The sequence below is a fragment of the Euleptes europaea genome, chromosome 13, assembly GCF_029931775.1.
Source record: "Euleptes europaea isolate rEulEur1 chromosome 13, rEulEur1.hap1, whole genome shotgun sequence".
NCBI lineage: Eukaryota > Metazoa > Chordata > Lepidosauria > Squamata > Sphaerodactylidae > Euleptes > Euleptes europaea.
This window is the reverse complement of record NC_079324.1, coordinates 60,080,745-60,102,515: the sequence shown is the minus strand read 5'-3', so window position 1 is coordinate 60,102,515 and position 21,771 is coordinate 60,080,745. Positions and strand designations below refer to the sequence as shown.

The 21,771-nt window shown below is 48.2% G+C and overlaps 2 protein-coding genes across 2 annotated transcripts in view; one reads left to right on the top strand and one right to left on the bottom strand.

Annotated features, from left to right (window-relative positions):
- The first annotated feature begins 1,857 nt into the window (after positions 1–1,857).
- The window catches only part of DDX55 (DEAD-box helicase 55), a 66,084-nt gene continuing 46,170 nt past the window's right edge, over positions 1,858–21,771 (top strand). The window contains exons 1-14 of the mRNA XM_056859436.1: positions 1,858–1,968; positions 2,733–2,783; positions 2,886–2,972; positions 4,042–4,133; positions 4,435–4,497; positions 7,477–7,626; positions 7,826–8,015; positions 8,415–8,497; positions 8,933–9,064; positions 9,938–10,030; positions 10,368–10,482; positions 10,794–10,962; positions 12,665–12,957; positions 14,034–14,212. Coding sequence (XP_056715414.1) covers positions 1,861–1,968; positions 2,733–2,783; positions 2,886–2,972; positions 4,042–4,133; positions 4,435–4,497; positions 7,477–7,626; positions 7,826–8,015; positions 8,415–8,497; positions 8,933–9,064; positions 9,938–10,030; positions 10,368–10,482; positions 10,794–10,962; positions 12,665–12,957; positions 14,034–14,201 — 1,794 coding nt within the window. The 5' untranslated portion in view covers positions 1,858–1,860 and the 3' untranslated portion in view covers positions 14,202–14,212. The remainder of the gene's footprint in view (positions 1,969–2,732; positions 2,784–2,885; positions 2,973–4,041; positions 4,134–4,434; positions 4,498–7,476; positions 7,627–7,825; positions 8,016–8,414; positions 8,498–8,932; positions 9,065–9,937; positions 10,031–10,367; positions 10,483–10,793; positions 10,963–12,664; positions 12,958–14,033; positions 14,213–21,771) is intronic.
- Positions 14,511–21,442, bottom strand: EIF2B1 (eukaryotic translation initiation factor 2B subunit alpha). The gene is made up of 9 exons (XM_056859088.1): positions 21,430–21,442; positions 20,404–20,505; positions 20,127–20,263; positions 18,808–18,924; positions 18,258–18,370; positions 17,480–17,548; positions 16,937–17,012; positions 15,732–15,857; positions 14,511–14,667 (listed from the first exon to the last, which is right to left on the bottom strand). The coding sequence occupies exons 1-9, from the start codon at positions 21,440–21,442 to the stop codon at positions 14,512–14,514; spliced, it is 909 nt and encodes a 302-aa protein (XP_056715066.1). The 3' UTR covers position 14,511.

Genomic DNA, 21,771 nt, shown 5'->3' with positions numbered 1-21,771 from the left:
ATCATAAAACATTTTAACACGCTGTAATTCCCTAATGCTAGCTATGGTGCTCAGTTATCCCTCTAGGGAGAGATGTTATTGCAATGAGTCTGGGTTGTAAAACCATACCCATATTACATATCTCATATCTCAGGGAGGGGCTGGAAGGCAATGGACCAATAACAAGTAGGACATACAAGGAGAGGAAACGTTAAGGATAAAATCAGACCAGGGGAGAAGGGGGTACGACGAGGGAGAAAAGGGAAGGAACGCATAGTGAAATCGTGGAACTCCCTGCCCTGGGATGTGGGGATGGCTGCCAACTTGGAAGGCTTTAAGACGGGAGTGGACATGTTCCTGGAGGAGAGGGCTATCCATGGCTACTAGTCAAAATGGCTACTAGTTGTGATGCATACCTATTCTCTCCAGGTTCAGAGGAGCAGGCCTATGATATTAGGTGCTGTGGAACACAGGCAGGACAATGCTGCTGCAGTCATCTTTAGGGTTGCCAGGTCCCTCTTCACAATTGGTGGGAGATTTTGGGGGTGGAGCCTGGGGAGGGGAGGGACTTCAATGCCATGGTGTCCAATTGGCAAAGTGGCCATTTTCTCCAGGTGAAATGATCTCTGTCGGCTGGAAAGCAGTTGTAACGGCAGATCTCTAGCTAGTACCTGGAGGTTGGCAACCCTAGTCATCTTTTCTGTTCTTGTAGGTTATCCGGGTTTTGTGACCGTGGTCTTGGTATTTTCTTTCCTGAGGTTTCACCAGCAGCTGTGGCAGGCATCTTCAGAGGAGTAACACTTTGTTACAAATTCCTTTGTAAGAGAACTGCTACTCTTAAATCTGCAACAGAATGTCCTTTCCTCTTATGTCCTACTTGTTAAGAACATAAGAAAGGCCATGCTGGATCAGACCAAACCTCGTCAAGCAATTTGACCACAAAGTGGCCACCAGGTGCCTCTAGGAAGCCCACAAACAAGATGACTAGGTATTGTCGAAGGCTTTCACGGTCAGAGTTCATCGGTTCTTGTAGGTTATCTGGGTTGTGTGACCGTGGTCTTGGTATTTTCTTTCCTGACGTTTCGCCAGCAGCTGTGGCAGGCATCTTCAGTGTTACTCCTCTGAAGATGCTACTGGACGCTTGCTCTTTTCTACTACAGAAAATATTTTTGTTAGTCTTGAAGGTGCTACCGGACTCTTGCCCTTTTCAACTACAGAAAATATTTTTGTTAGTCTTGAAGGTGCTACCGGACTCTTGCCCTTTTCGACTACAGAAAATATTTTTGTTAGTCTTGAAGGTGCTACCGGACTCTTGCCCTTTTCGACTACAGAAAATATTTTTGTTAGTCTTGAAGGTGCTACCGGACTCTTGCTCTTTTCTACTACAAGACCACGGTTACACAGCCCGGATAACCTACGAGAACCAATCTTGCTCTTTTCTACTACAGAAAATATTTTTGTTAGTCTTTAAGGTGCTACTGGACTCTTGCCCTTTTCTACTACAGAAAATATTTTTGTTAGTCTTTAAGGTGCTGCCGGACTCCTGCCCTTTTCGACTACAAGAGGAAAGGTTAAGGATAAAACCAGACAGGGCTCGAGCAGGGGGGAAGGGGGTAGGACAAGGGAGAAAAGGGAAGGAAGGGGAGGCCACTGCTCAGATGGCACCGTTGCAGTAGAAGCGGGAGAAGAAGGCAGGGCAGGGCAGGGCAGGGCTGAGGATTCCAGCGCCGTAAGAGTCTGGAGCCGCGCTTCTGCTGCGGAACTAAAGTTCCACCGCCTCCAGTTTCTGGCCGGTCTCCGGGAGGACGGACCGCGGCCGCGCGGGGGACCCGAGAGCGGGCGGACCCGTGCCCTTCGACACGCGTGAGAGGCCTGGGCGAGATGGAGCCGGCGGCGGAGGAGTCGTGGGAGTCTCTGCCCGTCCGGCTGAGCGCCGGCGTCCTGCGAGCCTTGGAGGAGCTGCGCTTTTCCCAGATGACCCCGGTACAGGTAGGAAGCCGACGAGAGGGGAGCGGGTTCGGGGCGCTGCCGGCTCCTCCAGCATTTCCCGTACCGGCCTCCCTTAGTAGAAAAGGGCAAGAGTCCAGTAGCGCCCTAAAGACTCACACGAATATTTTCAACCAGAACCAACGGGTTGAAATTAAATCAAGAGAGTTTCCATCTAAACATTAGGAAGAATTTTCTAACAGAGCGGTTCCTCAGTGGAACAGGTTTCCTCGGGAGGTGGTAAGCTCTCCTTCCCTGGAGGTTTTTAAGCAGAGGCTAGATGGCCATCTGTCAGCAATGCTGATTCTACGACCTTAGGCAGATTGTGAGAGGGAGGGCACTTTGGCCATCTTCTGGGCATAGAGTAGGGGTCACTGAGGGTGTGGGGGGGGGGAGGAGAGTTGTCAATTTCCTGCATTGTGCAGGGGGTCGGACTAGATGACCCCGGTGGTCCAACTCTATGATATTCTGGTTGAATGAGACTGTTTTCTCCACACCCATAAGAATGCAAGATGTAAATAAGAATAGGAATAAAACAATGTCTTCATGGAGATAATCCACATTGTCTACTGCAATACTTCCTCATTCAGATCTTGATCTTGCCTAGCCTCAGTAGTGATATAGCTTTGGGTGTTCCCGACTATCTCATGCTTTTAGAGAAGTCACAGACCTCTAGCAGCATCCCATGTACATCTCATGCTTTTATAAAGGACCATTCCCCCTATATTCTTCCCCTTTAGAATGGTGCATTTCTCTCTCTCTTTCAGTCTGCAACTATTCCTTTGTTTATGACAAACAAGGACGTCGCTGCTGAAGCTGTGAGTATTTTGTTATTCAGTAAAGCTGCGATTTTGCCCTTTTGTGACATAAAGAGCTAAAGAAACGTTTTCTGGACTTTTCTCCCCCCCCCCCCCCCACAGGTAACTGGCAGTGGAAAAACTTTAGCTTTTGTCATTCCTATCATAGAAATTCTTCTCCGGCGGGAAGAAAAGCTTAAGAAAATGCAGGTAAAAATTTAATTAATTTTAAAAAAATTTCTGATTGATGCCTATAAAGAACTGGGAAGTTGCCCGAGGTGATTGGTTAGACAAATACTGTTTTACTTACAATAGTTAAACACCTCCTTTTCAACAGAGAACCATATGCAAGGCAGTTTGCAGCAAAGAAATAAAACACTCCATACAAAGTAGGAAAAACCTACAACTAAACATATCAAAGCAAAGAAACTGTGAGAATCTGAAGCTAGTCCCCCAAATGCCTGACAGAATAAAAGGAGCTTTAGCCTATATACAAAACGAGATTATGGAAGATCACATACAGACTTGCCAATGGAAAGTTTTCTGCATCTCCAGAACCACCAACAAAACTCAGCTTCTGGTAGATAACAACTTCAACTTCCAAAGGGAGAAAATCCTGAGCCAGGGCCTCTTGAGTAGCTATGACCCAGGTGGGCCTATAGGGGGAAATATGAACCTTATATAGGGCTTTAAAGGTCAAAAGCAGCACATTGCAACAAGCTGGGAGCCAGTGCAGATAACTTAGGAAGGTGTAATGTGTTCTTGCAAAGTTATATTCATAAGCAGCATTCTTTATGAACTGTAACTTCCAAACTTCCAAGAGTGGCTTCATGAAGAGCATCTTTGTAGGTGTTTGATCTGGACATCACCGAGGTGTGAATGATAGCAACCTGGTCTCTGTGTGTATTGGATCTTGGTTCTTTTTGTTGACGCTTGTTTTGGGCCTGGGATTACTGAATGCCCCTCCCAGCCACCAGCAGGACCCTAGCCCATGCAAGCAGAGAGGACCTGTTAATGTAACATTTTAGCATTTGAATACTTTTTAAGTATTTGAAGTTTCTTTATGCAGGCACAAGGCGACAGTGATTTTCTGACGTAGCAGGTTCCAGGACAAGCTCAGTGTTTGATCTTCTTTGCCATTCTCTTCTGCAACAGCTTTTTAATATCCTCCTGAAATCTACAGGAAGTGCATTTGTTCAGGATGGAAATGTCAGTGGCCTCAAAAAAAACACAAAAAAACCTGAAACGTTTCCCTCTCTTCTTCTGTATGCTGTGGCAGGTGGGTGCAATCATCATCACTCCCACGAGAGAGCTTGCGATGCAGATAGACGAAGTGATCTCCCACTTCACAACACATTTCCCGCAGTTTAGGTAGGTGCAGCCAGATTGGCAAGGGGAGGGGCTGTGGCTCAGTGGTAGAGCATCTGCTTGGCATGCAGAAGGTCCTCAGTTCAATCCCCGGCATCTCCAGTTAAAGGGACTAGGCAGGTAGGTGATGTGAAAGACCCCTGCCTGAGACCCTGGAGAGCCGATGCTGGTCTGAGTAGACAATACTGACTTTGATGGACCAAGGGTCTGATTCAGTATAAGGCACCTTCATGTGTTCATGTGACATCGAGCGTGACTGTGTCTTTTGGGTCGTCGAGGTCATGCACGTGCTTTTCTTTTTCAGCCAATGCCTTTTAATTGGTGGGAACAATCCCATGGAAGATATAGAAAAATTCAAAGAACGTGGGTAAGTTACTGCTGGTGGATATTGCAGGGCTGTTATGGGATGGCTTCCGCTTTGGATTCTCACTTACTTTCCCCACCTATCTGGACATCTGATTAACTGCAATCCTTGATATTTGGATTTACTCCGAGCTTTACTGGTCCGCAGGTCCTGCATTTAACTGATACATTTCAATATCAGGAGCACTCCTGTTTATCTGTATCTTAGATTATTCAGACAGTTTGGGCTCTTGCTTCTGAATGGAATATATGGATGGGACAGGCAGCACTACTGTGGTACTAAAGGACAGCTGTTAGGAAACTAAGGGGCAACATGCCTATTATTTTGGGTGCGGTGGAACACAGGCAGGATGGTGCTGCTGCACTCGTCTTGTTAGTGGCTTCCTAGAGGCACCTGGTTGGCCCCTGTGTGAACAGACTGCTGGACTTGATGGGCCTTGGTCTGATCCAGCAGGGCCTTTCTTATGTTCTTATGTAACATACTCATAGAATCCTAGAGTTGGAAGGGGCCGTACAGGCCATCTAGTCCAACCCCCTGCTCAATGCAGGATCAGGCTAGAGCCGTGTTGGCGAACCTATGGCACGCGTGCCGCAGCCTCTCTGTGGGCATGCGTGGACCTGTCGCGTCTGCCTAGGGCTGTGCCGTGTTGCTGTGGTGAAGGCGCTGAGGGCGGTGCTCCTTCTCCCCAAGCCCATGCTCCCCAAGCCTGCGCTGGCGCCCTCCCTCTCCTTGCACCCGGGGCAAGCCCCTCCCTCTCTCTCAGCTGAGCTGCGGCTGCAGCTCAGCTGTTTGTCGGACGCTCTGCCCCTCTTCAGCTTGGACCGGGAGGCTGTGGCCGAGCACCTTGCCATGCCCCCCTCTCAGCTGAGCTGCGGGGCAGTTCAGCTGTTTGTCGGGGCCCCGCCCGTCTTCAGTTTGGACCGGGAGGCTGTGGCCGAGCACCTTGCCACGCCCCCCCTCTCGGCTGAGCTGCAGGGCAGCTCAGCTGTTTGTCGGGCCCCCGCCCGTCTTCAGTTTGTCTGGGGCCCAGCCCATCTAAAAAAGCATTTAGAAAATTCTACAACATTTGCAGACAATCCTACAAGCCATCAGGAAATCTACAAGGAATTTTCTAGCATTGTAGCAGCTGCAAAGGTGAATTTTAGTAACAGATTTTTACAGTTCCGTAAGATGGAGACAACCCTGTGTTTTCTTACTTCTCCAGATAAATCCAGATTTGAAGAACTTGATCTTTCCTGCCTACACTGGTTAGATTTAGAAAATCTGGAAATAGAATTTCAAGCTCTATCTGGAAAAATAAATTCTATAACTTCGTTAAACACTTGAGTAGAAGGGATGCCAAAGGACAGCACAGTTAGTTCTGAAAATGAAATCCGTAAAGTGTGGAATTCTCTGCCAAATAATTTTAAGTCAATGAAAGCACTTGGGATTGCTTTCCTTACTTTGTTTGGATCATCTTATGCTTGTGAGCAGCTGTTTTCAGCTTTGAATTATATCAAATCTGACACCAGAAACAGGCGACCTGAGTGCTGCACGTGTTGCTCTCAAACTTACAAAGTATGAGCCAAGGGTAGACAAATTATCAGCATGCACGCAACAGCAAAAATCACATTGTTCAAAAAATTTGACGATGTCCTCAAAGATGTCACAAAAATGGTGAATTACATCATGGCTCGTGCTCTGAATTGTCGACAGTTTCAAGCACTTCTTGAGGAGGTTCAGGCACAGTATAATTCTTTACTTATGTACAATAATGTCCAGTGGCTGAGCAGAGGACGAGTCCTGGAGAGATGCATGCCAAATGCAAACTTTTACCTTTCAATAAAAAGTTGTTTGTATCATTGAAAGCTCTGTTATATGTTTTTCTTTTAATGCAAAATATGTGAATGTATGAGTTGTTTTTTCTAAACTAAAACCTCAGTATTCAGGTTAAATTGCCGTATTGGCACTTGGCGATAAATAAGTGGGTTTTGGGTTGCAGTTTGGGCATTCGGTTTCTAAAAGTCTCGCCATAACTGGGCTAGAGCATCCCTGACAAGTGCTTGTCCAGCCTCTGCTTAAAGACTGCCAGTGAGGGGGAGCTCTCTACCTCCCTAGGTAGCTGATTCCACTGTTGAATAACTCTTACTGTAAAAAATATTTCCCAATATCCAGCCAGTATCTCTTTGCCAGCAATTTAAACCCGTTATTGCAAGTCCTATCCTCTGCTGCCAACAGGAACAGCTCCCTGCCCTCCTCTTAAGTGACAGCCCTTCAAATGAGCAATCATGTCCCCCCTCAACCTCCTCTTCTCCAGATAAAATATTCCCAACTCCCTCAGCCTTTCCTCGCAGGGCTTGGTCTCCAGACCCCCCTGATCATCCTTGTCGCTCTCCTCTGGACCTGTTCCTTTCTGTCCACATCCTTTTTGAAGTGACGTGCATACTCAGAAGCATAGTGTAGCGGTTAGAGTAGGATTGTGGAGAGGTGGGTTAATGCTTCCACTGTGCCTTTAAAAGGTGACCGGGAGCCAGTTGTTCTCTCTTTCAAATTTGGAAGATGAAAAAAAAAGGTAAAGGTAATCCCCTGTGCAAGCACCAGGTCATTACTGACCCATGGGGTGACATCACATCCTGACGTTTTCTAGGCAGACTATGTTTACGGGGTGGTTTGCCATTGCCTTCCCCAGTCGTCTACACTTTACCCCCAGCAAGCTGGGTACTCATTTTCCCGACTTCAGAAGGATGGAAGGCTGAGTCAACATTGAGCCTGCTACCTGAAACCGACTTCCTTCAGGATTGAACTCAGGTCGTGAGCAGAGCTTGGACTGTAGTACTGCAGCTTACCACTCTACGTCACGGGGTGTTTGGTTTATTCTGAACCTTGTCTAAGATCAGGCCCTCCCATCAAATTATTCTACAGTTGGGAAAGGGCAGGGTAGAAATAGAATAAAATCAATCAATCAATAAAATCCTGAGGTGGTGCTTTTTCCTTACCCAACAGCGGAAACATCCTTGTAGCCACACCTGGCCGTTTGCTGGACATGTTCAGAAGGAAATCGGATGGACTGGATTTGGCCAGATTCGTGAAATCCCTTGACGTGCTGGTCTTAGATGAAGCGGACCGGCTTCTGGATATGGGCTTTGAAGCCAGGTATTTGTTTTCCGAGCAGGGCAGACCTTCCATTGCTTTTAGACCTTGACTGGTCTGCTGGCTTATTTGCCCCTTGTTCCGCAAAGGAACGCAGGTTGGCAATACCTTGTTTGGAAAAAACCAAACGAACGCGTCTTCAGAAACTCCCCGGGAATGGAGACAACATGCCATCTCATTCTGAAACTGTGTTTGCTTGCAGTTTAAATACCATTCTGGACTTTTTGCCCAAGCAGAGACGGACTGGCCTCTTCTCGGCAACTCAGACCCAAGAAGTGGAGAACCTGGTGAGGGCCGGCCTCCGGAACCCAGTCCGTATCTCAGTGAAGGAGAAAGGAGTTCTGGCGAGCAACACCCAGAAGACCCCGACACGGCTTCAGAACTATTATATGGTGAGGAGGGGCCGTGCTTCCCATTCTCGTGTGTCGTGTCCTCCGTGGTGATTCCTGGCACCGTGAATACCTGATACTGCCCTTATGTTATGGGTTGGACCACTGGTCTTTCTGAGCTGCAGCAGCTGTCGACAGTTTCAGGCAGGGAACAGTCTTTCCCTGTCACCTGCTGCTTGAGATCTTTCTACTGGAGATGATGGGAATTGCAGGTGGTCCTAGGTTCGTATCATCCTGTTTCACACAGGCTCTTGATCCTCTTGGAGGGTGAGAGATGTGGGGATTCCAGAGTTGTATGAGCTCTTAACTACTCTGGTGTATACATGATGAGTTATCCATGCAGTCGGGGTTCTACAGAATGCTGGCAGTCTTAACTGTCTTTTATCCCTTTTTTTTTTTAAGATCTGCAAAGCAGATGAGAAATTTAACCAGCTGGTCCACTTCCTTCGTCACCACAAATCAGAAAAACACCTTGTCTTTTTCAGGTAATACCTTTTCCTGGTAGAGGACCCTGTTGTGGTGTGCTTATCTGCTAAGTGTGGTGTTGAGAGACAGCGAGGTGTAGTGGTTAAGAGCGGTGGTTTGGAGCGGTGGACTCCGATCCGGAGAACTGGGCTTGATCCCCCACTCCTCCACATGAGCAGCGGAGGCTAATCTGGTGAACTGGATTTGTTTCCTCCACTCCTACACATGAAGCCAGCTGGGTGACCTTGGGCTAGTCACACTCTCTCAGCCTCACCTACCTCACAGGGGAGGGGAAGGTGATTGTAAGCCGGTTTGATTCTTCCTTAAGTGGTAGAGAAAGTCGGCATATAAAAAACAACTCTTCTTCTTCTTTAGGCCTGGATTATGTTTGACCTCTGTGGCTTAGTTCAGTGCAGGCAACGGCTGACATTTTGCGGTGTGTCTTATGCTTACAGTACTTGTGCTTGTGTGGAGTATTATGGGAAGGCTCTGGAATCGTTGGTTAAAAACGCGACAATAATGTGCATCCATGGGAAAATGAAGCACAAGCGGAACAGGATCTTCACGGAATTCCGGGCGCTCCCAAGGTGAGGAGAAGCGGAGATGTTCTGTGAGGTTCTTTCTGTCATTGTGCCAGTGATAATGAGATGAAATGGGTTGGGCAAAGGGACTGTATGACCCCTTACAGCACAATCCTGAGCAGAGTTACTCCAGTCTAAGCCCGCTGAAATGAATGGGCTTAGACTGGAGTAACTCTTCTTAGGGTTGCACTGCTAGTGCAGGGGTCCCTGACTTTTTTGACCCTGTGGACACTTTCTGAATTCTGACTCAGGGTGGTGGGTTCAGCCACGAAATGGCTGCCACAGAGGGTGGAGCCAACAACAAAATATCAGGGAATGAGGTTATGCCGGACTCTGGTAATATCTCTTCACCATTACAGGCAGAAGTTCTGTTTAATGCAAGGGGAGAAAGAAAATCTCTTTCACACATTCACACACAAAGACCAAGTGCAGGGGAGAAGAGGGGTAATTTTAAAAAATACACCGGGAGAGAGGGAGTGAGAGAGAATAAAACCAACACTGTGGGAACACCCGCCACTGACTCAGTGTTTTTTTACAGTCTTTGCAGCCAATCCAATGTCCCGCTGGGCAGAAGGCCCACCTGGCCCCAGCCGTTTTCTGACAACACTTGGGCAGCAGGAGAGATGTCAGCGGACACACCCTTGGGGACTCCTGCCTTAGTGAATTCCTTCAAATCCTCAGTCATGTGCAGGGGAGGTGGTGGAGGTGGAAAAGTAGTTGTCAGTTGGCCCATGATCGGGGGGGGGGGGCGTTCTTTGGTGGGTGTAAAATCTGAAAATCACTTGTGCCTTAAGGCAACTGCCTCTCACCTCACTTAAAACATGCAAATCCTGCCTTTCCCTGTTGCTTAATGTTGCTGTATGTCTCCCGATTTCCTAGCGGCATTCTGGTTTGCACTGATGTGATGGCCCGTGGCATAGACATTCCAGAAGTGAACTGGGTTTTGCAGTATGATCCCCCGAGCAACGCAAGGTACACGCCCTTCCTTTTAGCTCTGGTTCTAATTGATAATTTCCCTAGAAACCGTAAGAATTAAAATCACATAGAAACGGAGGCGCCCTGAATCGCCACGTATTGAGCACGCCCAGAGCTCCAGCAGATAGGTCCAAGCCCCAGCCTCCCAGATGTTAGGAAAAGGACTCTTCTCTCTCTTGGACACCCTGGAGAGCTGTCGACCTCTCAGCGCCAGGCTGGGATCACCAGTGCTCTGATTCTGCATGCGGCAGCCTGGTGTGCTCATCCTCTGTAGCAGGCTGTGTCGCGTGAGAATTTTTCCTCTTGCTAAGTTGAGTTTCCCTCATATTTTCAGTGCCTTTGTGCATCGCTGTGGCCGCACTGCGCGCATTGGCCACACGGGCAGCGCCCTTGTATTTTTGCTCCCGATGGAAGAACCGTACGTCAGTTTCCTATCGATTAACCAAAAGGTGAGTGGGCCATTTGCTCTCCAAGGGGGCACAGCCAAGTTTCTAGACTCTGTCTGGAATCTAACTCCCGGGCCTGATATAATAGGGAGAATGGACAGTCTCGGCCTCTCCTGCCTCTGCAACATTCTGGCTGGGAGAAGTTGCATCTGTACAAATTCTCCTTTCTGTGTGGGAGAAAACTTTGGCCTGGGGAAAAATATCTTTCAGTATTAAAATGAATGCATATGTAACATTTCAACTAGCTTTACAAAGACGAACGAATATTTTCTGGGGCTTGCTTCAGAAAAGCTGACCTTTCTCGCCTTCAAAAGTGTCCCATGCAGGAAATGGAACCACAGCAGAACGTGGTGGATGTTCTGCCCAAACTGAAGTCTCTGAGTTTGGCCGACAGAGCTGTGTACGAGAAAGGGATGAGGGCGTTTGTATCATGCGTGCAGGCCTACGTCAAACACGAGTGCAGTCTCATCTTCCGGATCAAAGGTAATTGACATCCGCAGCCCATATATTTGTGGGGGGTGGGTTTAAAATCTAGCCCCTGGCAGAAACCAGCGTGGTGTAGTGGTTAAGAGTGGCGGATCTAGAGAACCGGGTTGGTTTTCCCCACTCCTCCACATGAAGCCTGCTGGGTGACCTTGGGCTAGTCATAGTTCTCTCTAAACCAGGTATGGGGAACCTTTTTCCTGCCAAGGGCCATTTACATATTTATAACTGCATGTCCCTCTGCCCGCACAGACCCAGAGGGCACCGGAGAAGCTGCTGGAGGGAGGGAAGGAAGGAAGGAAAGAAGGAAAGGGGCGGAGAAAGGGGAGGGAGGGAGAGAGAGAGAGAAAGAAAAAGAAAGGGAGCAAGGGAGAGAAAGAAAGAAAAATAGGGAAAGAAAAGGAGGGAGGGAGACAGAGAAAGAAAGGCCATTTATGCATGGGAGGTTTTGCCTTGGATTTGCCGCTCTCCAGATGTACATTTTCCCCATCCGGATTCTCAAAACTCTGCATGGGGACTTACTGATGAGTTTTGAGAATTTGGATGGGGAAAATGTGCATCTACAGAGCGGCAAATCCAAGGCAAAACCTCCCATGCATGAATAGCCAGAGACAGGAAAGCCTTCCCGCTTCTCTCTCTCACACACACAAGCCCCCCCCTCCCTCAGCCCGCAGCAGAGAAGGGGCGTGTGTGCGCAGAACAGCCCGCAGCGCACGGGCGCCGGGAGACCCTTCCCTTCCCGCGGAGGCTTGGCGTCCTGCCCCGCTGACAGCTGCCCCCACCCAGCCGGGCCCGCCGCCAGCGAGGGAGGGGAAGGAGGCGCCCCAGAGCCTCCGTGCACTGGAGCCTCCGCCTGACTTCCCGCCCCGCGGATCGCCAGCCACCAGCACTGCTGCCGTGCCCTTCGCCTGTGGACGGGGCTGGGCCCCGCTGCCTCCCACATGCCCGGGGTGAGCAGCAGGAGGAGGAGGAGGAGGATCCCCCGCCCGGCTGGGCCTCGCCGCCACCGCCTCCACCCACCCCTTTCAGAGTGGAACTCTGGCGGAAAGGAGGCCTGTCTGGCGCGGAGGGAAGGAGGGAGGGAGTCCAGCCTAGCTCAGTGCCCCTCTGCCTGCCTGGCTTGCCCAGGCCCCTAAGCCCCCTGCCCGGGGGGGGGGGAATCTTCCACCCGGCCTGCCTGCCTGCCCCGAGGGGGGGTGCGGCAGCGGGGTGCGGCGGCGACAGGCTTGTGAGAGGCGAGCAGGATGGGGCAGAGGGGGCCTCCTTTGCGCTCACCCACCAGCCACGCCCCTCCGCCTGCACAGGCCCAGAGGGCGCCGGAGAAGTTGCTGGCCATGCCGAGTGTGGGTGCTTGGCTTCTGTTCCCCGCTCTCTCACCTGCCCGCCCGGCTGGCCGCCCACGCACGCTTCAGTGGCAGCAATGGCGGCGGCTTCTGCGGGAGAGTCCGGGGGCCACCGCCAATGATGCCGGCCCGCGGGCCGGAGGTTCCCCACCCCTGCTCTAAACTCTCTCAGGGAAGAAGGGAAGGCGATTGTTAGCTGCTTTGATTCTCCTTAAAAGGTAGAGAAAGTTGGCATATAAAAATGAACTCTTCTTCTTATCTTGAAATACTGGTGGATATTGATACTCATAGAACGTTTGCTACCTGATGGATATCTGTGCTTTTGCCCTGCTCCACTCTCTCCTTTTCCATTTGAACAGACCTAGACTTTGCCAGCCTGGCCCGAGGTTTTGCCTTGCTGAAGATGCCCAGGATGCCAGAGCTGAAAGGCAAGACCTTCCTGGACTTTGAGCCTGTTGATATCAACACTGACTCCATTGCATTCAAAGACAAGACCCGGGAGAAGCAGAGGCAGAAGCTGCTGGCACAGCCAAGGGAGGAGAGGCAGGAGCAGGGAGGGAGGCGGAAAGGCACCCGGAATCAGGCCTGGTCCAAGCAGAAAGCGAAGAAAGAGAAGAAGAGGAAACTGACGGCCAAGCGGCAAAGGGAGGAGGTGAGCAGCCCTCCTCTTGGCTGGGCTTTGCATGAGTCCTGGCAGGGTGCCAGCTTGGCTGGGGTCTGCTTTCTTACTTCTGGGATCCTGCATTTCCTTGAAGCTATACTCAGCTAGTACCTCCCCATCCCAACAATCCTGAAAGGTAGCCCAGTCGGTGAGACTGTGACCAGCTGAAGCTCACTTTTCACAGCTGAGTGGAAACATGCCACACCCATCTCTCCCTGTTTAAAGTCTTAACATTTTATCCACAATTCCAAAGCTGGCTTTTGAGGTGGGTGCAGGGTGGGATTTTGAAATATTACATGGAAGGGATAGCAGATCTTTTGCCATCTTGCATGCTCTGGAATCAGTTTCAAAAGTTCAGGTACCACAGCAATCCCAGCATTAGAAGAAATCATCTGGTGTGTGTGGCACTGAAATCAGGATTCTCTGATGCTGGGTGGGGATGCCTGCAGAACTGAGGCTTGGAACGGAAATTTTCCACCTGGGGGAAGGACTAGGGGGCATTTGAGAAGCAAGCTACAGGCATGCCAGTGTCCTAAACTGTGTCACTTGCCCCATACCTAGAATGGGTGGGGGGTTGGTTCTTTTTGAGAAGGGGGTAGGGCCCACCTGAACATAAGAAAGGCCTGCTGGATCAGACTAAGGTCCATCAAGTCCAGCAGTCTGTTCACCCAGTGGCCAACCAGGTGCCCCTGGGAAGCCCACAAGCAAGACGACTGCAGCATTGTCCTGCTTGTGTTCCACGGCACCTAATATAATAGGCATGCTCCTCTGATACTAGAGAGAATAGGTATGCATCACGACCAGTATTCATTTGGACTAGTAGCCATGGATAGCTCTAACCTCCATGAACATGTTTACCCCCTCTTAAAGCTTTCCAAGTTGGCAGCCATCACATCCTGGGGCAGGGATTTCCACATTTTAACTATGCATTAAAACTAAGCTGGAGACTTTGGGTGCAGTTGTCTATCCTAGCAAAAGGCTAATGTGGTGGCAGGGGTGTGGGCTGAATCAGTATGCTCCTTGGAGTAATTGGGTGGCTGTACTTCTATTCCCCCACCCCCCGGCAGGGCTCAGATGTGGACGATAAGGACATGGAGGAGCTCTTGAAAGACACCCGCCTCTTGAAGAGGCTAAAGAAGGGCAAGATTAGCGAGGAAGAGTTTGAGAAGAAACTGCTGCAGAGCGAGAAGAGAGCTCGGACTGAAGCAGCCACTGGCTCAGAGTCTGAAGGATGAAAGAAAAGTGTGTGAGCCGCTCTCTTTGACACAGATCCTTATACCTCAGTCTGGATTTCTAGTTGTTGTTGTTTTTATTTTTTTGCTGTAACCCAGCTCATGGCCAAGAAAAATTCCCCCATTAAGATTTTTTTTTTAGCCACTCCACTAGTAAGCATTGGTTTTCCTCCTGCCTCGGTCCAGATGGACAACTGTTTTCATCTACTGGCCCGCTGAGTTTGTGCCTCTGTGCCATCAACTTCCCCCCACTTATGCCATTGCTGCTCGCCCCAAAACACAGCTGTTGCCACTCACCACAGGAGACCAGAGTTCACAGATAGAGTTTAATGAGTTCGTCACTCACGGCAGACGGGGTCAGGACCCCGAGATCAGTGAAGAGGAGGGTGATCAGAGACGGGGAGGTGTAGTCCACGCAGGGATGCTCCTCCGTTAGATCCTCGCTTTTCTTGAGCGTGTCTGCTTTGTACTGGGGAAGGAGGAAAAATTGCTTAGAAGGGATGGCATTTTAAGCAAGGGCAGTTTTGTGACCCAGAACGAGACAGCAGTAGCTGCTGAACAGAACACAGCAAAGGCAGCTGCAGTCCCCTTATACAACAGGCCTTGTGAAATACTAGGTGCCTGGTTGCAGAATAGGATGTAACTTAAATGAAACCACTCATTTGACCCAATGGCCTTGAGCAGAAGATATGGTCACACGTAACCTTGAATGCAGAAATACGATTCTTCCTTCTACAAACCAAGAAAATTGTTCAAGGCCTGGTTACAATATGAATATACATACTGAAGGCCACCAATTATCTGTGTACTTGTAGTGGTGTTCACCTAATCTAAGTTTGCCACAGCAAGTTTAGTATGTGTATTTTTTTAGTTAGGACCTGTCAGATTTCCCCCGCTGAAAATTGGCGTCAACAAGATACACAGCCTCTCTCATTTTCACCCTCCTGTTCTTTCATGCAGCAGATTGTTCTCCCTTTCCCCATGTCATCCGCACACCAACCTTACAAGGTAGGCTAGGTGGAGAGAGCGTGCCTTCTAGCTAAGTATGGATTTGAACCCAGATCTCCTTCAACGCTCTGGGCTGCTCCACCACACTAACTTGCTCCATTCCACTCTGTTCCCCAGTGATGGAGCCATGGACAGTTACTGCTTCAAAATGCAGGGAGCTTCAGGAGACCACAACTTGGCAAGAAAAAGGGGCCAGACTGTACTCGGCCACTTGCCCCTGCTGCGGGCTACCCCTCTGGTGCCACAACTAGCATCTGCCACACCAAAGGACTATGGAACTTGGGGGGGTCACTTCCCTTCTTTTTTGACACCTGGCAAGAATACACCACCAAGGAGCAGAAAGGGGAGGAAAAAATGTGCCAACAGCCCCAGGGCTTCATAATGGAGGGGAAACCTCCCTCAGCTATGCCCTTATAATCTGCTGGAAGCTTGTGGTTAAAAGCAAAAACTTTTCTACTTGACTTCAAGCTACTGCGTGTTGGTTTCAGAGAACAAAAGAACTATCCCTGCTGTCTCCCCCCTTACCTTAAACTTATCAGGGACATCCTGTTGGTTCAGCGGGAAAAGTCTTACGAACTTGAAGCTTTCAGCAACCACGTAGAAGGGCTTGTTCTGGGCCTTGGCACACACGGCCATTTGATTGGTCCCGATCTGCAGAGGGAAGAAACCAACGTTTACGGCTGGGCTGAGGAACCAAGCTATGCTGTTTCTGTTGATTTTTTTTAAGGGGCCAATGAAAAAGATTGAGCCAATTTTCACCCATGCTGATCCTGTGGATTTCATCTAAGGAGATGGAAGCTCGTGCTTACTTTCCCCCTCACTCCTGAGTAACTTGGCTCTCTTTCAGCAGTTAATATAGCCTAATCACTTTGTCAACATTTTGTTTTATGTGTGTTTCTTCATTTAAAAAAATTAAGGCTGCAGTCCTCAATTTTGCAAATAAAAAAATGTGCTTGTTTGAAAGGAAATGGGAGTAAGCAGGGCTTGTATTATTTGTGCATGCTAGAAACCCCAGAGGACGAAGAAGAAGAGCTGGTTTTTATATCCTACTTTCCTCTACCTTTAAGGAGTCTCAAAGTGGCTTACAATTGCCTTCCCTTCCCACAACAGACACCTTGTGAGGTAGGTGGGGCTGAAAGAGTTCTAAGAGAAGTGTGACTGTCCCAAGGTCACCCAAAAGGCTTCATGTGGTGGGGAATTGAACCCAGTTCTCCAGATTAGAGTCTGCTGCTCTTAACCACTACACCATGCTGGCTCTTTGTGAGGATGTGGTATTGGACACAGAGTCCAGCTCAAAAAAGTGCCCGGTGCTTACTGAGAAGCCAGTGAGGGCTGAACAGGATTTGTAGCGGTGTGGACATGTCAAGAGCATTCCTCGTTCCCATGACTAGCAAAACCAATATGAATTATACAAAATAGTAAAAATTAATCCAAATGTACTTAGTTGACATAATGTATGCAGGTTGCTATTTCTAAGCATGTAGCTAATCCAGTAAGCAAGCTTCTCGAAATGCAAGTTGATTGGACATTGAGTTTTCGCAGGCCTAGAATAATATTGCGCTAGGGTTCTATTCTGTCACTTCTGTTTCCTGTCTGGGAGCTTCCTGGAGGCATCTGCATGAATGCTGGCAGAGCTGGCTGCTCTTACAAATGGCATTTGCGAGGACCAGTAAATTACAAATATTAAATACGCAGAGCGCTACTGCTCTAGATACTGCACCACACTTTACCTTGTTAATGATGCCTCCGTTTTCTACGACTCCTTCTGCTCCAACTACTACCAGGTCAACCGTCTCCATGATGTAGCTATTGAGGGAAAGACAAAAGGGGGAAAACTAGTAGTCATACATACATAACGCTAGGGGCTGGCACTCCTAGATCCTTTCTGCTAGAGAAGATGCTGAGAGAGTCCTTCCCTGACTCAACACTGCAGGGAAGCGCTTCTGCTGGTGGACCTGTAAGAGCTGGGCCCATGCAGTAGTTTTTCTGCTGTCTTGTAACCCCCTCAGTCTTGCTACACACAGATCCTTCTACAGCTGTATAGGAATTCAGGGTTAGTCTTCAGTCATCCAATGGGAAGAATGGCAACAGAGGATCAAGGGCTATTTTCAAATAGGATTGCGGTCTAGTGTGTGCTCCAGGAAGTTTGGGGCTTTTCTTTGAACTGCAAACCATTTCCCGACCCAGTTCACACACTCTCAAACTGTTCCGGGAACTAATCTCTATTGCAAAGTTCTGTAGCAATGAAAGCGTACACACACTGAGGCACTTACCCAACGGCAGCATCCAGTATTATGGTCACAGGAATACCAAGCTTAGAGAGGGCCTTTGCCATCTGTTGCCTGTGTTTAAGAAGGATGGGGAGAGAACTCAGACATTCTGTACAGTTCCATATCTTGATCCTATGTATGTTACAGCGCCGGAATGGTATAGTGGGTAGCTTGTGGACTAGGATCTGGGTGGCCTAGGTTCAAATCCCCACTCTACTATGGGCTGCTCACATGCAACCTAACCTTCCTCACAGGGTTGTTGTGAGGATGAAATGAAAGAAAGGAGAATGATGTCAGTCACTTATTGGGTTCCCCACTGGGGAGAAAGTCGGGGTATAAATGAAGTAAATTAAAATGAAGGGGGAAATTATGTATTTTAAAAAATGAGTTTGTGGCATAGTGGAGCTGTTGTAGAAGAACAAGAGTTGGTTTTTATATCCCCCACTTTTTTCTACCTTAAGGAGTCTCAAAGCAGCTTACAATAGCCTTCCCCTTCCCACAACAGACACCTTGGGAGGTAAGTGGGGCTGAGAGAGTTCGGAGAGAACTGTGACTAGCCCAAGGACACTCAGCAGGTGTCATGTAGTGGAGTGGGGAATCAAACCCAGTTCACCAGATTAGAGTGCACTGCTCTTAACCACCACACCTTGCTGGCAGTAAGTCATAGGCTGCCTGTAAGACATCTCTGCCAGCTGCTGAGCTATAGTCACAAAAGAGCAAGGCCATTCTTGCCGATAGCTGGTTTGGTAGTGAAAAAGGTAAACATTTTCCTTATACTTGCCCTGCTTGATCCGGCTGCGATTCAGTGATGTAGACGCTAAAACGTTTCTTAGCTTTAGCTGCATCTTCCAGCACTTTCAGGACTACTTTTGAGTAAGCATGTGTTAATATTCTCTGTGGAGGTAAGTCACATCACTCCTTAGTTTATGGTCTGATATGTTTTTATCCAACTTGATTAAAAACAAACAAACCTAACCAAACACACCCCGGTCTGAATTTCTTAATGCCACTTAAAAACAACAACAACAACTAAAGCAAGTTTTCCCAGACTGCATAGAATGTTTTCCCAGAATGTTAGCTTCCCCTAGCCCGGTTCGCTGAGGGAGGATGGGATATAAATAAAATTTATGATTATTATTTTCTGGGCCAGCCTCCTGTTAAAGCTCTCTTTTCACCTCAGCTTTAAACCTCTAACCATTTGGGGAAATTTTGTATTGACTTAGCATGTTAAATATGGCAAGCAGTACCAATTTCTGTTTTACACAGTATGATGATTGTGGCATTCACAGAACTATTCTATTTTTGATCCAATAAAAACCAGGTTTACTTACCCCACCATCTTTGATAAAGGTACGACAAAGTTGGGCAATTTTATTTCTGGAAAGAGATATCCTCCGGAGAAAAAGTTCGCCTCGTTCAATCATGATCTCTTTACATTTGGAATAGTCCTGGAAAAAGTAGTAAAAACAAGATTGGGAAGGATGAATTTGGACCACCAGACATGAGACCGGACACGCGCTGCATGTAATGTTTAGCGTTTAAAAAGATGCCAGGATCGATCCTGTTAGGAAAATGCATTCTCTTCCTTGGAAGCCCTCCACCATTAACCCCAAGTGCAGGATTTTGGCTAGTTTCAGAGGGCAGCCATGTTGGTCTGCCAGTAGAAGAGCAAGATCGAGTCCAGTACCACCTTAAAGACAAGCACAATTTTCCAGGGTATACAGTTTTGAGAGTCAAAGCTCCCAAATCTTGTTAGTCTTCAGTGTGTTGTGTATGGCGTCAAGTCACAGTTGACTTACGGCGACCCCGTAGGTTTTCAAGGCAAGAGACATTTGAAGGTGGTTTGCCATTGGCAGCCTCCGCGTGGGCTGAGAGAGTTCTGAGACAACTGTGACTGACCCAAGGTCACCCAGCTGGGTTAATGTAGAGGAGTATGGAATCGAACCCGGTTCTCCAGATTAGAGTCCGCCACTCTTAACCTCTACACCACACTGACTTAATGTGCTACTGGTCTTGCTCTGGATAGTCCCCCCCACCCCCAGAGTATAAGCTTTTGTAAGTCAATGCTCACTTCTGGTATCTGACAAAGTAAGCTTTGACTCACAAAAGCTTATATCCTGGAAATTTTTTGTTGGTCTTTAAGATGCTACTGGGCTCCAGTTTTGGTCCTGGTTATTTAGTGTTGAGGGAAAGGTACTTTGTGCATTCTCAGAGACACTCTTGCAATGATCATTACAAGAAACTGAGCTGGGACTTTGACACTTAAACTAGGAAAGCCAATAACGTGCAGCGGTTAGAATGCCAGACTACAAGTGGGGTGACTTGAGTGCAAACCTGCAAGCTGCAATGAGGCTCACTGAGTTGCCAATCAGTCTCTCCCCCATCCCTCCCTATCTTAGAGGATTGGCACAAGGATATAATGGGAAAAGGACAATCACCATGTATGCCACCCTGAACTGAGTGGAAAGGAGGGTAGGGTACAAAGATCTGTGATTATAAAAACGACTCCAGAGCTGAGTATTCAGAGAAAAAGTAATGAACAGCATTATGTTCCTCAGTTTTCCTGGTCCTATTCAACATTTCTAAGCTGGCAGTGTTGTTAAAAGGCTGCAGAATCCCCCCCCTTTACAAACAGCTGATTAAAACTCACTGGGTTCTCCAAAGAGGTGAGGCTGATGAATCTTAAAAAGAGTTCCCCTCCAGAAGAGACAGCCACTGAAGAATCTACTCCAGAGAGTGTTTCTATTGCATTTTTGAGATTTGCTCTCAGCCCTTGAATTGTCTCACCTGACAGGCAGTAAGAGAGGCACCATGTTAGAAAAAAACCAAACAGAATATCATCCAGGACACCACTGAATTCACCCTCACCTGTGCATCCCTCCCTCCACAGTTCAATCCAGACCACTTGGTATCAATTTCCTACTTACCTTTGTCCCTCTTTAAGAACTCCAGCAAGACACGGATGGCAGCCACAGCAGAAGCAACATCGGGATCCGTCCTTGTCTGGGTTTTAAACGCTTCAACGAGCTCTGCAAAGAAGAGGTGTGGGAGAGAAAGGACCAGAGAAAGTCTGTGAGGATCCATGTAATTATTTCCCTGCCCTTCCTCCAGAGATTCTGCTTTTGTATCCTGCAATCTAAAGCTTGGTAGAATGCATTCTGTATTATTAACGCAGTTCCACTATAATTAAAATGAACGTCTGATGAGCTGGCTTTCTTAAAACACATAGTTAAGCTTTAAAAGATCTCTCCAATTCTCAAGAAACAAAATCTGAGATACTACTCCAGCCCTCCAATGCAAAGCAACCTTCCCTTTCCATGTGAAATGTAGGATCCCATTGAGGTTATCTATGATCTGAAGAGGACCCCAGTTTTGTTGGTTAAAATGAAATTGGAGCAAGGTCATACATTAGTGGGATGATGTCTCTTAAAAAACGAAAAGGCAAAAAAATCACCCCAACCCCCTAAGTAAACAGCCTATACAACAGATTTGAGTCCAGTAGCACCTTTCAGACCAACGATTTTCAGGGGTAAACTTTTGAATCAAGTTCCCAAGGGACCTGCTGCTTTTTATACACCAAGGGAGCGTTGCCTCTCAAAAGCTTATCCCCTGAAAATCATCTTGGTCTCAAAGGTGCATCTGGACTCGAATCGAGCTCTTCTACTGCAGATCAAAACAGCTACCCTCTGAAACAGCCTATACAAGTAATTGCAAGGGATGCATCAGCACCTATCCACTAAATAAACAATATCAAGCGTTATACTAAAGAAATACATGATGAAAGAAATCGTAAGCGTCAGCTACAGCTGGGATGACAAACTTCTAGGCCAGAAAGGAGGTGCCAGCTCTTTCAACGGAAACTAAATCCCGTATGAGAGACCAGTTAAGTCCCCAGGTCACAGAAGAGAAGCCGGGGGTCGTGTTCCCGGGCGAGGAGCCGCTTCTCGCCTCACCTGTTTCGTTCATGGTGGGAAAAAAGATGCAGTCCGGACGCTCACGCTGCAGGGGTGCCTCGCTCGGAACCTTTGACACAGCACCACTCGACCGCGACGGAGTCCTTTCCGGGACGCACCCACTTCCGGGGGAGAAAGAGGGGCTGTAGAGAGAGAAAAAGACTAGAGAGAGACTGTAGAGAGAGAAAAAGCCCAAACTTCCGGTCAGGAACGGAAGCCGTCCTGTCTAGGCATCGGTATTTTCGAGGCGGAGAAAGACTGTAGAGAGAGAAAAAGCCCAAACTTCCGGTCAGGAACGGAAGCCGTCCTGTCTAGGCATCGGTATTTTCAAGGCGGAAACCC

What these genes read in the sequence shown, in the direction of transcription:
- EIF2B1 (XM_056859088.1), bottom strand. An exon ending in GTTCTTAAAGAGGGACAAAG is followed by an intron (nt 20,264 to 20,403) that starts GTAAGTAGGAAA and finishes ACTGCCTGTCAG; the next exon opens with GTGAGACAATTCAAGGGCTG. An exon ending in ATGTCCCTGATAAGTTTAAG is followed by an intron (nt 14,668 to 15,731) that starts GTAAGGGGGGAG and finishes CTCCTTCCCCAG; the next exon opens with TACAAAGCAGACACGCTCAA.